The following is a 17,547-nucleotide window of genomic DNA, read 5'->3' as shown; positions in this document are numbered from 1 at the left end:
CTGATAATGTTGACTGCGAGGTTCAGCTCATGAAGTGCCTAGACCAACGCCTAAGTTGGTGTATGTAACTGGGGAGGGGTAGAGCTTTGAAATTTTTTTTTCAAAAACCAGGCGAAATAAATTGGAAAAATGAAGTGAAAGTCAGGAGCCCAAGCTGAAACAAGTACCACGACCGACACATAAATGGGAGTATATTTATGAGGAGGGCCACAGAGTTGGGAAAAAATACCAAAACTAGGCAAAATAAATTGGAAAAATGAAGTGGGATTCAAGATTCCAAGCTAAAACAAGTACCAAGACCGACAGATAAATGGGAGTATATATCTGAAAAGGGCCACAGAGTTGGAAAAAAAAACGCCAAAACTAGGCGAAATAAATTAGAAAAATGAAGTGGGAGTCAGGATTCCAAGCTAAAACAAGTACCAAGACCGACACATAAATGGAAGTATATTTCTGAAGAGGGCCACACAGTTGGAAAAAAATACGCCAAAACTCGGCGAAATAAATTGGAAAAATGAAGTGAAAGTCAGGAGCCCAAGCTGAAACAAGTACCACGACCGACACATAAATGGGAGTATATTTATGAGGAGGGCCACAGAGTTGGGAAAAAATACCAAAACTAGGCAAAATAAATTGGAAAAATGAAGTGGGATTCAAGATTCCAAGCTAAAACAAGTACCAAGACCGACAGATAAATGGGAGTATATATCTGAAAAGGGCCACAGAGTTGGAAAAAAAAACGCCAAAACTAGGCGAAATAAATTAGAAAAATGAAGTGGGAGTCAGGATTCCAAGCTAAAACAAGTACCAAGACCGACACATAAATGGAAGTATATTTCTGAAGAGGGCCACACAGTTGGAAAAAAATACGCCAAAACTCGGCGAAATAAATTGGAAAAATGAAGTGGGAGTCAGGAGTCCAAGCTAATACAGGTACCAAGAACGATACATACATGGGAGTATATTTCTGAAGAGAGCCACAGAGTTGGAAAAAAAAAAAACAACGCCAAAACTAGGGGAAATATATTGGGAAAATGAAGTGGGAATTAAGAGCTCAAGCTAAAACAAATCAACTTGAATCTATTTGAGTGAAAACGGAGGACATTAACATTCGGCTTCGTTTGGTACACAGTCGACTACTCAGTCGAAACTGAGCTTTGATCTTTCAAGCTTAATCTTTAGCCTTTTATCTTTGAACAGCAATAACATATTACTAAGAATATAATCTCCTTATCAGGCGTCAAAACAATTATTCCTAAAAATATACATGAACACCGATTTCCTCGAAAATCAAAAAATATTTTTCTTAAGGTACAAAAACCAGTGAAAATATCTGACTATTTGAATTGGTTACGTGAAAATTTACCCTCAATATATATTTAAAAGACTGGAAAGAAAAGTTCGAAATCAAGTTTTTAAAAGGAAAAGACCTTTATGTGCACCATTGTAGGCTAGTTTTTAGCAGTACGGATTGCCAAATGTAAAAGAAGGGAACATTGGTAAAAAAAAAATCAGCAAAAAAGGGGCTAAAAAAATATGGGACCCAATAGTTTAGCAAGTGCAGCTTTCACTTGAAGGTGTAACTGTCTTTGGGAATCAACAGATAGCTAATCTTTGAATTCTTACGGACGAAAAGCGCTGTCAAATCTAAATAATTAGTTTTGCCTAATTGCTTTCATACTTCAAAATGGCAACACTGACACAAATGTGTTACTACCCTAAAGAACTTCGTAGCTTTGAAACAACCAAAAGGAAGAATTTTACAAAATCAAGGTTTTCAGATATAAATGGACATAAAATCGTTAAAAGACAGCGAACAATGTTTTATACAGTTACATAAGGTGTAAATGTCTTTGTGAATCAATAGATAACCAATCTTTTAATTTTTATGGACAAAAAGCGCTGTCAAACCTAAATAATTAGTTTTTCTCCTATTTTTTTCACAGTTCAACACGGCAACACTGACAAAAAATGTATTACTACCCTAAAGAACTTCATAACTTTGAAAGAACCTAAAAGAAAAATTTTAGAAAATCAGGGTTTTCAGGTATGAATAGACATAAATGGTTAAAAGGCAGCGAAAAATCTTTTTATTTTGTGTCTTTGGTACTTCAAGAAACAGCTAAAAATGGATTAATGATTTCTGAATATCAGATAAATGTCTATTTACTGTTGTATATAATTTGAAAAAAATGTGTATTTAAGCAACATATAGGATATAAAAGAGGGAAAAGAGGAAATAAAATGTATAGGTTTGAAGAGAATTTCTTCTCTGTGTTGCACTGGGCATGCAGATCAGAAGCGAACACCTTTCTTGGGTTTTGATATGATTCCTATCTTTAATTCTATCATAAAGTGTTTCTTTTCCTGTTACCTTCTTTTTGTGTACAATCACTACTAGACTTCTTCGAACCCAGTTGGGTCTTCAAACCCAACTAATAGTTAAAGTAGTCACATAAATAAGCGCACAAACGCTAGAAGACATGCACAACAAGACACTACGTCAACACCAGTTCGACCAGGATGAAGCTGATTAAACATCCTAGCGGATACCAGTTTTCCGTATGTGTAATCTGCACCCTCAGTCGAGAAAATTTTAGTTTCAAATTCTTCGAAATCTGTATTAAGTATTAAATAATTATTTTTCATCTTTGTTTATGTTAATCCTAATTTTTAGTGAAATATTCAAATAAATATAAAAAAAATAAAAGTGGATTGTGTTCTCTGGTGTTAAAATAATAACTACTAATAAACACTGCTCATCTTTAGTCGGGTTAGCTTCGCTATTGGGTTCGAACTCTGAGTATCTGCTGGGACAGCGGGCAGCCGATGTTCTCTTCTATATTCGCATACATACCTTCATAGAGGGTGGGGAAGACGTCTTCTCGTGGCACTAGATCAAGACATTGAAATAACCTGGCGCAAAAAGAATCCCCTTCCTCCTATATAGCTACTTAAAATAAGCAAGCATACTATGTTTATATTCAAAAGCTAGGAAGCTCTGCAGACGCAAACTTCAGCGTTCGCTGGAACGTCGAAGTTACTTGTACATAAATGGAACAGTCAAGCTATGTTCGTTTTCTTTCTTTTTTTTTCTTGGAGAGGGGTATTTTAGTTTTTGAGGAGGTTATGGAGTATAATACCGGATTTGGGCCCAGCCCAAAGCTTCTTCCCAGCTTCTTTTTTTTTAGGATAAATTAGACATAAAGCATGAGACATTAAGGCATAAAGCATTACTTAGACATATAAGTAGCAAAAAAAATATTAGGATAGACAAGATATTCGCAGAGCAGTTTTAATAAATAGACCACTAGGGGCAAAAGAGAGGCAGGGCCCTTCAGGCTGGCCTGGATGATACTATCAGATGACTTTATAACTAGGTGAACTAAATTTTAAATACTCTCTTAAAAGGTCGCGGAATTTAAAGTTTCAAAAAGAGTGGGACGAAGAACGAATGTGTGTCAGCTTGAGGTGGTTTAGCGCTGGGCAAGATTGCAGTAATTAAATGACATACGTGCTAAATGACTGAGTTTCCTTGAACACTATACTCATGGCATGATTTAGGTCTGTGATTCCCAGCGTGGGACACACGCCCCACCGGTGGGGCATGGGAATATTTTGGTGAGTGATGGGCAGGAGGTACACCGTTCGACTGACAATACTCTAGAGCCTTAATTAATAAAAAAAAAAAATCATGGAAATGACGTCACATTCACATACATTTATAAAGCAAAAACAGATACGTCATAGTATTGCAACGACGTCATTCATTGTATGACAGGTGTTTTATACAGACAAAAATTTTCATTCGCAAAAAATACAGCTAGAGGACAAATCGAAAAAAGATACCAAATTGATGGCATTTTAAACTTCCTTCAGGCGAAGACACGCAAAATTTTGGGTGAAAAAAATCTAAATATCACAATAGGGGCATCAGGATTTTAGAAATACCTAGGTGGGACAGGGCCCAAAATTGGTTGGGAACCACTGATTTTGTTTTTTCGTCACATAATATATTACTGAATTGTTTATTATCAAAATTGTCATACGCACCAGAAATTTGAGCTCTTCATTTTCATCTTTAAGTTTAACATTTTCTTCCTCAAGTTCTTGGCTTTTGGAAACTTCACCGGGCTCCAATAAACTTAATTCGCTTTGGGTCTTCTCTCTTAATCGTCCCTTCAATATCTGCAAAAGGAGATTTATCATACTATGCACAACAAAAGCATGATCAGCAGCAACTGATGTTAAAGTCTACATGCCAGGAAAATTTCAGCAATTCGCAGAAATCCAAAATTCAAGAAATTTAAATACTATTTTATAAGCTTTTTTTACTAAATACAGGATGTTTTCAGAGCTAGTAGACTACGACTTTCCTTTTGAACATAATTTTCGAATTTCTCATTTTTTTTTCTGAAGCTTTCTGTCATTAAAGGTCAAATTATAATGCAAAATTAGCAAGGGATTAAAAAGATGGTAGCCCCCTTTTATAAGGGAAAATATTTGGCTACTTTGGATGAAAAATATCTCTTTTTTTCATATAAGCTACTACGAAGATTTTAAAGGTAAGTTATAAATTAATGAATTTTGAAAACTAGACTAAGAGGCAAATTCTTCGGAGGTATTCATTGTCAACACAATATGCTTTTTAGAGATTCGGCTGCTATTGACACAGGTCGTTCCTTAATTAGAGTGTTTTCGACCATTCCTTATCCAACTTATCTGAGTTGTGTTTTCAGGCATCGGGTTTGAAGCGTTATTTGAGCACCGGGTTTGAAGCGTGTTTTGAGCATCGGGTTTGAAGCCTATTTGTGTTCGACAAAAACTGTTTTCAGGCTCTCCGTGTTCAACCCAGCAAAACTTTGAAGCGTTTTCATCGTACGAGTTCCAAGCGTGTTGAAGGGTTCCTCAAAAATTGTAACGCGCCGGAATAGCATAGTTGAACACGGGTTCTGAGAAGACATTCGCCCGTGTTGAACACGGCACTCAAAACGGTAATCTGTCCAACCTGTGTAAAACTCTGTGTTGGATGTGGGGGGCCTGAAAACAAGGCTCTGGCTAGCCTAACCTCATTGAACGTAACCTCTAGGAGATAACAACAAATACATACCCGGGTACGTGCTAGCTGAAAAGTTTATGAGCAACTAGCAAACAACGATCAACGTAAAGATAAATAAAAACGTCTGCTGTAAAAAATAACTTGTATGTAGGTCCCTGACGGTGTGTTACTTTCACTATTACTGTCCCTTTTTGTTCTCTCCATATAATTCCATACCTTTGGTAATATTGAAATGATTGAATTATTTGTTTACATACGACGTCACTTGCTCTCACGCATTCTGCATTTTCTAGGGTTATTTCAAACAGCTCTTTAATCCTGCTTATATGTCTTTGCACAACCCAATCCTCACCATATAAGAGATGTCTGGGTTTTTTTTTTTTTTTTTTTTTTTTTTTTTTTTTTTCTTAGGAGTTAGATACATTTTTGTTTTAAACATTTCGCATTAAAAGGCACCGATTTACGGTACTGGTGATCATATACTAAAGAGTCGCATGTGGAATTTCTACCAAGACCAAAACTATGTCCATTATTGTTTCAGCCATTAAAATTAGCGCTTGGCGGAGAAAATTTTTTTCTCAGAACTATATTTTCTAACTAAAAAAAAACTTTTAAGTATAAAATCAGAGGTACTTTCCCATTATATGGGCCTCTCTAAAAAGTCAAGTTTGGTTAATGCTTATGAAATAAAATAGGATGAATATATAATAGTTTAGAAACAAATTTGGGATATATATATATATATATATATATATATATATATATATATATATATATATATATATATATATATATATATCACCATCACATAGTTTATGTTTAGAGTATAAAATGTTTATTTGTACATATAATACAGTGATATGGCGAGGACAGATACATAATTCGAACTCACTCAAATAATCTAAATTGGTAACTTATATTAAGCACAATATGCAGATACACATCCGGGCATTTGACAGAACTGCTCTATTTTAATCTGCCAACTTCCAGGAATTACAGCAAATATTCAGAATTAATTTAGTTATCAAGGAAATGGGATTTTAACTAGGAAATGAACCTTTTGACATATACTTAGAATTTTAATTATTGGTTTTCACCAAGAAAAACCTACTTCCAAAGTTTACAATGCCGAGCATTAGAATTCAAGGAATTCAAAATTGGATGAAATAAATATAGCTATACCAGAAATTGGTACCACCAATAGTTCAAAAAGGTATTCGGTTTCTTAAATATGAGATGCCTAAATTACTATTAGCTGTATTACCAGACATGAGTGCGAAATACTGCAGCAAAACAAAAACAAAGCAGATGAGAACGGATCAAATCCTTACGAGGGGGAGGGCACCAAACCCTTTTTTAAGAAAAGTGAGGCCAAACTAGGATTAGGATGCATTTTTCGGTCACTATAGTTCAGTTTTTCCAGGAGGGTCATTCGGCCACAAAGAAGAAAGGATCCCTGCGGGCATGGAGATACACCGATAACTACAACCAGGTATCATATTACAACTGACATTGGTACATAGCAACCTGAAGAGAATCCTTTCCTTCATCCATGAAAGGAAGGATTCACCCCAGATAAAAAAAACAAAACAAAAAAAAAACAAGAAGATTATAGCAGGGTTGCCAACTGCTGAAGTTTGAAAAGAGCGCAGATCAAGGCAAAAAAAGAGTAATTTATGCTCAAAAAGTGTGCAAGTAAAAAATTTTGCGCATCTCCTCTGAGATAAAAAAAAGTGCACTTATGTAGAAAGCGGTAAATACGTAACCTTACCCAACCTAGGTACCTTTTATTCCCCATAAACCCCCCCCCCAAAAAAAAACAAGTTTAAATATAGTTCCCGAAGTGAGAAACCCTTTGTAATGCCTTGGGTTAAATGCACTTTTGACAAAGTAGCCAACTACTGACGTTTAAAGCGAATGAAAACTGGCGCCCAAAAAGAATGATTTTCACTTTTTCGCATCCCCTCTGAAGTAAAAAAGAGTGCATTTCACACGAAAAGTGTGCAAGTTGGCAACCCTGGATTATAGCCTAGCGATTTACTTGTTTTTGCATTTTGACCTTTTCCCTCCACAAAGAAAAGATTAACCTGAATCGTCAAATAAACAAACCAAACATAGAATAAAATTCCTCCCGTCCAACCAAGAAAGTAAATGTATCGCATCAAGCTTTGATCAACTTCGCAAACAAAAGGAGCTGCGGGAGCAACTTTTTGTTTGCTCCCGCATCGATTAAACGCTCTGATTGTCTCAACACTTTGAAGACGGTAAGTCCGGAAGAGAATGTTTCCTTTATAAAGAATGATGACATAGACTCTCTCAAATATGCTAAAAAAAAGATCCTACCGCGTCATTGCTGGCGCAATTTCTGCTTAAAACCAAGTTTGTTCTCTGTTTATGACACCAAAGTACTTTAATTACTTTTAAAATACAACATTTGTATAAGCTAATTCTGTATTACTTTGACCAGAAACATAAACATACCACAATCTTTGTTGTTATTTCTAATACCCGAGCCACACCATAGCTACATGTCGATAAAACCTTAGACCTTAGATCCGCCTTGGGCTCCTGAGGCACCCAGGGCATCGAACATAAAGCAACATAAAGCCACTTTACTTTGCTTCAAAGCATAAGCTATATTAAATGTTTCCGATAAGAAAAAAAAAAGCTCGAATTTGTCGGCCACGAGCACATTTGTAGCCCTTCATCACTGAACATGAACATGCATTACGATCCCTGCTTACCATTCACTGCCCGTTTTAATAGATCTTCAAAAAATGCAACTCAACATCTTGATCGTCGAGGTCAACGATCTAAAATGTCATGTTTTTAGTCTCCTTAGAAGCAAGTACTCGCCTACTAAATTCCAAGGGAATCCGGAAACTGACTTTAATACAGAAGATACGTGAAAATACATTCATCCTGTTCCCTTAGAACAAATCAGTTGACTCAATAGGTTTCAAAAAGAGACCAGTGGTTTTGTACTAAAGTCAGTGACGTGGAATATGCCCACGAAAATCGTCAATCTTATTTTAATTTGCCCAACATGATTACCCCATAAATTTGAAACCGATTGGTTGAAAATAAAATCCTGCAAACTCTCCCACTCGAAAGGTGACGGCGGGGAGTGGAGGTTTTAAAGGGGCTATGTGCCATATGTATGCCTTTAATGAAGCACATTGAAAATTCTTGTATTGTTCTGATCCATTCAAGGTGATATATAAGCTGCTGCTAATACGTTGGCAGGGGATGAGTGGGGTTGTTAGAGTGGCCACGAAACCATTGCGTCTTAAGTAATATAGATTTAAAACCCTTCCGAGTTTTTTATTTAAATAAGGTGAAATACGACTGTCTTCCTGCTAAAAAGTTGACGATTGGACTGGTATTTTTCTTATTTTTTTGACAGGGGTATTGGGCCCATTTTGGTCGTCCGACAATAGACTTTAAAATCTTAGATGATTCCAATTAAAGGAAGGTGTAAAATGCCTATCGTTGTGCTAAAGAGGAGGCAAGCGAATAGGAGGGAATTATGGATCACTTGAAGGATAGAAAATCCTAGGGTGATTCTGGGTCAGAAAAGGTGCAACATCTCGCAAATCAAACTGATTGGAAATCACTGAATGATTCTGATTCAGCAAGGTGCAGCATGCCGACTTTTCTGCTAGAAAGCTGATGGTAAGACAGGTAGGAGGGTATTGAAGGTTCTCTGACACTTGGTTCTTCAATCACACCAACTGTTCTTTCTTGATTCCAGTTCAAGAACGGGTGAGAGGTTGCTGAGAGATTGGCGGTAAAGGAGACAGGGGGACGTTGAGCGAGCTATGGATCCACTTTATGTCTCGAACTATGTAGACTGGAAATTTCTGCATGGTTTTGCTTAAACAAATCGCAACGCATCTGCCTCTGCAAAAAAAAAAAAATGGCAGACAGAGGTCCAAGTGAGGAGCACTACCCACATTGTGTATTGCTTATAGCCTATTTGTACTTGGAACAGGACTAGCTATTTTCTATTTCATTTGGAAGCTGAATTCAAATGTTTATAAATTGAATAATATTCATTGAAAATCTTTACGCAGTTTAGGTTTGAACAAGGTGCTACATGCCTAACTTTTTACTAAAAAGCTGGCAGTGAAGTAGGTGTAGAGGCTATGGACCTACTTTGGTTCATCATACAGATTGAAAATCCTTGTGCGGTTCCGGTTCAAATAAGATGAAGCCTTCTTACGTAGTGAGGGGCAGGGAGGCAGGGACCCCTGGCCAATTTAGACTTTTCAATCATATAGATTGAAAATATTTGCATTACTCTGGTACAAATAAGGTACAACAAGGTTATGCAATCTTAAAATAGAAAAAAGAATCAGCTTAAAATCTTTTAATCTTCGTAGTCTAAGAATATAATGATATTTGATGCAATTCATCCTACGCTATTTAATATTGACGATGGCTACGAGCACGTTAGCCCAATTGCATGCTTAAAGAGTGTCACAAAATACTGCAATCGTCGTATAAAAAGAATCACAAACCTGTGTCATGGCTACGAAATAACCTTCAAAATGGAATCCCTATTCAATGTATTTTTAAACATGGAAACAAACCATCAGTGGTTATTCATCAAGACGACGAAACGAATAAAAAAACTCTTTCATTATCAGTTATTTAGAACAACATGAAACAGTTGATGCGCGGCGTTGCACAGCCCAAAACTGATAGGAACAGAAACATGGAAGCAAAAAAGGCAGCAACAGAAAGTACGAACCCTCCTCCTGCAGGCAGCAGAGTAGGATATATAATCCAATGGGTTCTAAACGCGCACTAGTCTTATTTGAAATTATTTTGGCCACATGGTTGAAATCTTCGGGGGAGCGGCGTCACAAGATTTTGTGGTACTTGTGTATTTTCCCCAACACACTCAAAAAGTTTGCTTTGCTTGATCTGAATAAAACTGGTTTGGTACATATGTAGAAAGCGGTAAATACGTAACCTTACCCTACCTAGGTACCTTTTATTCCCCATAAACCAAAAAAAAAACAAAGTTTAAATATAGTTCCCGGAGTGAGAAACCCTTTGTAATGCCTATCTTTATACAGCGTCTCATATAAGTACCGGGTAATGCGTATCTGTTTTTGCAATACACTTACCGCTTTCTCCATAAGTACCACCGGTTTTTCTCTCGTATTCGGTTATAACTAGCTTACTGTTTCGTGAAATAAACTACTATGCAGGTAAATTTTAATTAGGTAGTTAGGTTAGGTATTTAATATGATGCATTATGAGCCCTTCCATAATTCTTTGTTGTAGTTTCCATAATTTTGTTGCTAAAATATTATATTTTCATCATATTTTTGGTATATTTCATTATGATTAACCTAACTCCTGGACTCCTGGTCTCCTGGACTCCAGTCTCCTGGACTTGGATTATGCTGATGATTTAAGCATCCTAGATGAAAGTGTGAGCAAAATGAATGAAGTTTTAGAGGTTTTGCGAGTTCAGGGTGCTAGTATTGGTTTGAAAATTAATGTTAGGAAGACCAAGTCACTAAGGCTAGGAATAAGTGAAGATGAAAAGGTGACGTTGGGTAATGAAAAGATTGATCAGGTGGGCAGTTTCACTTACCTTGGTAGTATTATTAGTAAAGATGGTGGGAGTAGTGAAGATGTTAAAAATAGAATAGCCAAGGCTCAGGGTGTTTTTTCACAGTTAAAAAAAGTGTGGAAGAATAGGAAGATAAGTCTGCAAACCAAGATTAGAATATTATAAGCTACAGTGATGAAAGTGGTCAAATATGGCTCTGAAGGATGGACGCTACGAAAAGAGGATGAAGATTTGCTATATGTTTTCCAGAGAAATTGCTTAAGGATTGTTCTGGGTACCCGGCTGACTGACCGTATTTCAAACAATAGGCTATACGAAAAATTTGGTTCAATACCGCTTTCTAGGTCTATAATGAAAGAAAGGTTGAGGTGGTTAGGGCATGTTGTTCGGATGAAGGAAGACAGATTGCCGAAGATTGTTCTTTTCGGCCAACCATCTAGGGCTAAACGGAAAGCAGGTCGTCCCCGTCTGGGTTGGGAGGACGTCATAAAGAAAGATTTAAAGGAAATGGGAACTTCGTGGGCGGATGTAAAAAGGGAGGCTTTGAATAGATTGGGGTGGAGGAGGAGCGTGCGTAGCTGTGTTGGCCTCAGGCGGCTTGGTGCTGCGATGAGTTGTTAGTAGTAGTAGTATTAACCTAACTTCACTTCTTGAGCGTGTTCGGGATAATACACAAGTACCAATTTTGTCTTCCGGACTATCCTGAAACCCCAAAATTACAATCTAAAAAATTTTGTCAAGGTTACTTCGGGTCAACTCTTCAAAAATGCTTATTTTCCCCACGTGTTTAAAGTAGAATAGAGGCTAAACTTTATAGTCTACCTACACACCCCAAAATCGGTCAAAAGCATTCCCCCCTCGGAAAAGAATTACTTTTTTCACATTCCTTTCTCCCCGCGAAAGACCATCTCATCGCTCTCAGACCTGACAGCATCTATGTAGGCTACTGAATCATAATCCAATTATTGCTTCTGACGCAAGCAAGCTGCGGTGCTGGCAAAAATACTTAGATTATTCCAGTAGGCTAATCTTAATTCACAACGCTTAGTGACTTTGACCACTCGTGCAGTCTCCAATCCCAGGCCAAAGCACAATGAGCGAAATTTACAAAATTGTTTCTCACAAATTAAAATCTAATCACCAGAGAGTGACCAGTACGATGATCATGTAGTAGATCAAAATTGGAAAAATTTTCCTCATTAAGAGCAACGCCCTGACAATGGGACGACATCTGTTACTTCAGACCCTAAAAAAAATACGAAGAAAACGAGCAAAACTTAACATGTACCGTTTATAGCAAATCAAGCAGTCCGTAGCGAAATGTGAAACGGTTTAACAATTAAAAAGCGGAAATTGCCTTCTTTTTTATAAGCAGAGCGAAACCATTTAATAGGGCAGAAGTTTGGATTTAAAGTTAAAAACATGAACAAAAACAAATTATCAAATGTTTGATTAAAAGATCGTGAAAAACTAAGTTTTTTTTATTAACAATCAAAGAATGAGAAAGCAAAAACAGCAAGCTAAGTATATTTCTCCCATAATATTGGAAAGTAATTTTCTTTTGTTTTTAAGCCAAGTCGTAAGACTGGCCAATTGTCGGTTTTAGTCTAAGAATTTTGCCGGTACTTTTGTCTTCAAAAAGTTTGAAGGTGAATTTACTTGAATATTATTAAAAGTTGGTTCAACGTTTTCTTTTAATACATTGGTTAATTTTTTTTTTATTATTATTGTTAGTGGTTTGGCCTATGATTGGTTTTGTCCGGTTTCTCTAATACCCCACCAAAAGATGTTTTATTTGTGTTTTGGATCCGACATGGTAAGTCGCGTTACGTTTTTTTCTTTTTCTTTTTGTTTTATATATTTTTTTGATTGTCTTTTAATTTAGTATGCTCGAACATTTGTTGAGTGTCCTCGCTGCCTGGCAAGTTTATATATTTAGTTGTGCTTTATTTTGAAGATTAAAACCTTGAACCTTGAATCTTATGTTCACCACACTCAAGATCTTGTATGACGAACATGAGTCAATAACCGGTTCTCATGGTTTTTATACCAGACAATATTAGCTTCAGCTCGGTGGGAAACTACATTGTAGCTATATTTAAATTAAATATTTAGTTGGTATTTTGGTTAGGTTAGATTACGTATTTCATATAATGCGGTCTGGGCAGCCCCCCTTCCATAATTCTTTGTTGCAGTTTTCATAATTTTGTTAATAGAGTATTATATTTTCATCATATTTTGTATTATTTCATTAGCGTTAACCAAACTTCACCTTTCGACAGAACTTCAGTGGGGTGGCTATAAGACACAAGTACCATTTTGCCTAACTGACATAATAAAGGACGTTTATTTCAGGGCATAGCGAGTTGAATTAAGAACATTTTTAATTTAAACAATAACCGATATTAGAAAACGTAAATTTGGAACATAGACAGAAAGCATTTCTGCAATACATTAAATTATTGACAAAATACTTTTAATTTTATTAAAGCCACAAGAAGATCGAAAATACAAGATAGAAAACTCCCAACAACTAAATCAAGGGCGCCCAGTTTGAAGAAGGGATACACTATGTTTGGAATCGCTTTTTTGCTTGATAAACCCACTCTTTCTCAATTTACATGATTTAAGAAGGGGGGGGGGGCACTCAAAAAAGTGTCCTCCGGATGATCTACCAAATGTAATCTACAAAAATACAAAATTTATATTTCTCCTGAAAAGGATTCGTTTTTTAAGGGGGCGATAATCGTGTCGAACAAGAACTCTTAGAATGCCACGAATTGGGGCTCGTTCACCCAATCAAGTTCTTGTTTGCTTCTACGTGGCAAAAAAATGCATTTCGTTGCGGGGAATGCGACAAAGTATATTTTAGGCCATTTTATGCTGCAAACAATAATTCTGGCTGAAGCCTCAGAGGTGCATATTTCGACACACATTTTCTAATTTTATGTAAGAGATTCTTCAAATTAGTATCGAGAGTACGGGGGATTTACTTTATAACCTCCTATTGTATGGAGAAATATACCTGGATTAAGTGTGAAATATATATGCTCTGAAGAGGGGGTGGGCAACTCTTCAAACAAGTTCGAAAAAACGCAGTTTTTTTTATTTAGACATTTTAGGAGCAACTGTAAAAATCTGGATAATGGAGGGGAAGCTACGGCCTCTATGACATTCCTCTTGCATATATGCTTGCAGAGGTGGTTTTAGGAGGGCAGAGGGGCACTTGCCTCACGCGCAGAAATTTCAGAGGCGCATAATTTCAAATAAATAATCTAACATTTATAATCATATTGAATTTTTTTAATTTAATTTTTATCAAAACAAAGTATAGAGCGCAGTTAGAAGTAACTATAGCCTAAGCAAATTGAATCCGAAATTTTCATTTTTCCCATATCTCTACCACCATTTCCTGAGAGTAGAAGTAGCCTAAGCAGACCATATTTAATTACTTTTAATGTTTTTGTGATATTTGTATTTAAATTTTATTAATAAAAGATAATTGTGTTAAAATTTTACCTGGCAGTTTTTAAGAGACAGGGGGGGGGGGGCTAATCAAGGTTTTGCCCCGTCGTTTTAAGTTTTAAGGTCGTTGTTTACTTATGGTTTACTTTTGGGTCATAATATCATAGATATAACCAACGTTAAAAATCATGTAGCACCGAAGCATTTTTCTTTTTGCGAACTGAAATCAAATGCGGCCTTTTTATATAGAAATGGTTCTCCGCCCCCCCCCCCTTCCCACAGAAGCCGTTTGGAATACTACTTAAACTTATTTTTGTATAAAAATGCCAGCCTGAAATTGTGAGAGTAAGTTAATTTATTATTACAAAACTTAAATACTGATTAAACTCTTATTTTTGCAGGTCAATACTTTCACATGAAAAAAACACTGATGCATGGAAACACAGAAAGCATGGATTTTTAAATCCTAAATTGTTTATAAGCAACAATTTGCTCACAAAGAGGTATATATTTTGAATTCATACTGATTTTAACCATTGTTAGAAACACAAAATAATCTTTATAGTCAATAATAAAGGGAATCTATTATATAAATAATAAATAATATTATATATAATAATAAAGGGAATATTAGGAGAGAAATAGGAACACTGGTGATAGAAAGCACTCAGCCAGGTTTAATTACAGCAAAGGAATTGATGCCTATCAAATGATTTTTATGAGGGAATTCCGGCAATTGCTTTTTTTTTACCATAATTATATCCCGTAACGTTCGATCGGAACAAATTTTAAAAAGTATATCATTTCTATCACCTGGTTCTGATAATCAAATGACAAAAAGAAAATGACTCGTCCAAAAGTTTCATAGAGCAATTTAACAAAAGTGAGGAGCAGTGTTGCCACCTTTAAGGATTTGCCCTTTTTGCGGGAATTTCCATGACTTCTTTCTATAAAAGAATAGGAGAATTTTATGGATGATTAAGATATTTAAAACATTGTATGTATTTTTTAAGCGGTTGTAAAGAAATTTTCAAAACATGCAATCAATTATATCCTATGCAGGGCCATATCCAGGATTTTTTTGGTGCGGGGGGGGGGGGGGGGGTACAAAATATTTTTTCGGGGGAAGGGGGTTACAAAAAAACTTAAAAAAACCGCATTAAAAATTTCTTTATTGTTTATATTCATTTTTGTTACGTTTTTACGAGTCGGACAAACATTTCGGGGGGGGGGGGGGTCAACCCCCCTGATCCCCCTGGACACGGCCTTGATCCTAGGTCTCCGGTTTTCTGAAAGACAAAAAAAAAGAACCGAAGCATATCTTTATCGAATCTTAAGCCACTTGGTAACTTGCAATAAAATACAGATTCCTGATACAGGTGTATCAGCAATTTTTTTTGGAACAGCTAAGCGTATCACGATGAAACTTCTGGGGCATCTACCTGCTACTACTGCTATTAATACTACTACTACTACTAATTCAACACTATTATTAATTCTACTGCTCCTACTGCGACCTCTGCTACTATTAAACTAGCACTATTAAGGCTACGCGTATCAAGTTGAAAATTTGACAGAATGAGGTATTTGAGGTGGAACTTGAACTAAATCAAAAGACACTATGTGCATGCAGATTTTCAAAATGGCATATCTCAAAAAAGGATTTGTGTATTAAGTTAGAGCTTTCAGATTCAGAGAGTGCTTAAAGGGAAAGTTAATTCACCAAAAGGAAATATATGCACGCTCAGGCCTGGATTTACCCCTAGGTCCCTAAGCCCGGACCTAGAGGCGCATAATGCTAGCGGGAGCAATAAATTATCACTGAGTAATTTTTTCCTGACAAAAACTGGACTGATGTGGTTTATCGTCGCCAGGTGCACTCTGCCGCCAAGCTGCCTATTCACAGAAAAGTGACTTTAAAACAACACAGGAATTCCAGGGTCACTTATAAACTGTCAGATGTCCCCCAAGAATGGTAGCTGATAGTTCGGTATTACCCCTCTCTTTCATCACTTTTCGCTGATCAGTTGTGTTCTGTTAACACACAGTTACATGGTTACATGGCTACACACAGTTAGAGTTACATGGGGGTTCAGTTAGACGGGGGTTTAGTTAAATGGGGTTGAGTTGCACGGGGGTTGAGTTGCATGAGGGTTCAGTTAAAGGGGGTTCAGTTGCACGGGGGGTTAGGTTATACGGGGGTTCAGTTACATGGGGGTTCAGTTACACGGGGGTTTAGTTCAATGGGGTTGAGTTGCACGAGGGTTCAGTTAAAAGGGGTTCAGTTGCATGAGGATTCAGTAGCACGAGGGTTCAGTGGCACGGGGGGGCAGTTGTACGGGGGTTCAGTTGCTTGGGGTTCAGTTACATGGGGGTTCAGTTACAATGGAACCGTCTGAAATTTCTTTTTCTCTGCTTGGATTCAATTAAATTGCGAATCAGCTTTGTCAGTCTTACGCAAGCTTTGATGGTAAAAGTAATAGTTAGGTTAGGTTAAATTACGTTATAAATCTCGGAAATAGGTTAAGAACTTAATCTAACCTAACCTGTCACTATCAAACCTAAAAAAGTTGACTGGCAACGCCGACTAAATCCAAGGAGAAGCCAATCTAAAACCAAAAACCTAATCTAACCTAAATAAAAATAACCTAAAAAAAAATAAAAGTTATAGTTAGGTTAGGTTAAATTAGTTTATCAATCTCAGAAATGGGTTAAAAACCTAATCTAACCCAACCTAACCTAACCTGTAACCATCAAAACTGAAAAAGTTGACTGGCAACGCTGACTAAATCCAAGGAGAAAAAAAAGTATTTCGGACATTCACCCGCGAATGTCGACATTCACCGATTTCAGACATTCACGGTAACAAAGACAACAAATAACGCTATTTTAGGAGATGCCCATGACTCTTCTGAGTGGGCAGAATAAAGCTAATATAGATAGAACGAATAAAGAGAGAAGAACGACAGAAATATTCAATTCTGTACATTCTGCCCAAAAGAAAGTTCCTGTTGTCATTCGCAGTTGACTGATCTAAGTTCATTTCAATCCCACCCTCAAGAGAAGTTTGATTTCGTTTTCTTTTCAGTGAGTCGTCAATTTTTGTGTGTTAGTTCTGAAAATTGGATCCAAGGTAAACAAGGGCAGACGTTACTGTACTTGTGACTGGAGTCGTCAAGGCTCTACCAGAAATTAAGATCCATTAAGATCCATAAGATTCACTCGTTTTTTCTGGGCTGGTGCGTCACATTAACAAACCAAATTCAACAGTTGTCGGATTCTTGGGCCTTGGTTCCTAACCTGGGGCGCAGGCCCCACCGTTGGGCCCTAGCAATATTTTGGTGGGTCATGGGCAGGATGCGCACCCTTCGACTGACTATTCTTTAGAGAGCCTAAGTTTTGAAAATTATTTTTCATGTGAATGACGTCA

General features: G+C 36.7%; 1 protein-coding gene across 5 annotated transcripts in view; it reads right to left on the bottom strand.

Moving 5' to 3' along the window:
- Nucleotides 1–17,547, bottom strand: part of LOC148952614 (uncharacterized) — a 171,054-nt gene that overhangs the window by 37,307 nt on the left and 116,200 nt on the right. For all 5 annotated transcript variants that reach the window (XM_089089038.1, XM_089089035.1, XM_089089037.1 and 2 more), the window contains one exon: nucleotides 4,054–4,188. In XM_089089038.1, coding sequence (XP_088945164.1) covers nucleotides 4,054–4,188 — 135 coding nt within the window. The remainder of the gene's footprint in view (nucleotides 1–4,053; nucleotides 4,189–17,547) is intronic.

This window comes from Artemia sp. Qi Xiang Cuo, chromosome 5 (assembly GCF_049724085.1).
Source record: "Artemia sp. Qi Xiang Cuo chromosome 5, ASM4972408v1, whole genome shotgun sequence".
NCBI lineage: Eukaryota > Metazoa > Arthropoda > Branchiopoda > Anostraca > Artemiidae > Artemia > Artemia sp. Qi Xiang Cuo.
Note: the sequence above shows the minus strand (reverse complement) of the source record. Positions and strands in the feature narration are given on the sequence as shown.